At 38.1% G+C, this 302-nt stretch overlaps 1 protein-coding gene across 1 annotated transcript in view; it reads right to left on the bottom strand.

Annotated features, from left to right (window-relative positions):
* Positions 1 to 302, bottom strand: part of LOC112495307 — a gene marked incomplete at its 3' end in the record, with an annotated part of 1740 nt that overhangs the window by 488 nt on the left and 950 nt on the right. The window contains exon 2 of the mRNA XM_025091328.1: positions 3 to 286. Coding sequence (XP_024947096.1) covers positions 3 to 286 — 284 coding nt within the window. The remainder of the gene's footprint in view (positions 1 to 2; positions 287 to 302) is intronic.

The raw sequence follows: 302 nt of genomic DNA, 5'->3' as shown, positions 1-302 counted from the left end.
ACTTCAGCCTTCAGTACTTCAATTTCTCCTCCCGATTCACATCCCAAAATCACAGTTCCTTTACTGCCTTTCTTCAGTTTCGTTATTCCCATTGCCATATTTTTTATATCTACCTTCTCTTTTATTGCTCTTTTAGTAGCTTCGCTCTCTTGCTGGAGTTTGGGTTTGACAATAATCACCATTTCTTTTTTTTTTTCTTTTACTGCTTCGCTGTATGTTGCCTTTCCGGCATTCATACCTTCTCCATGTATCATTCTTTTTAATTCCTCTATCTGCTGCTTCAAACCTTCCATTTCTGCACC

The sequence above is a fragment of the Cephus cinctus genome, unplaced genomic scaffold (genome assembly GCF_000341935.2).
Source record: "Cephus cinctus unplaced genomic scaffold, Ccin1 Ccin1_scaffold2047, whole genome shotgun sequence".
Taxonomy (NCBI): Eukaryota; Metazoa; Arthropoda; class Insecta; order Hymenoptera; family Cephidae; genus Cephus; species Cephus cinctus.
This window is presented reverse-complemented; position numbering and strand designations above follow the sequence as displayed.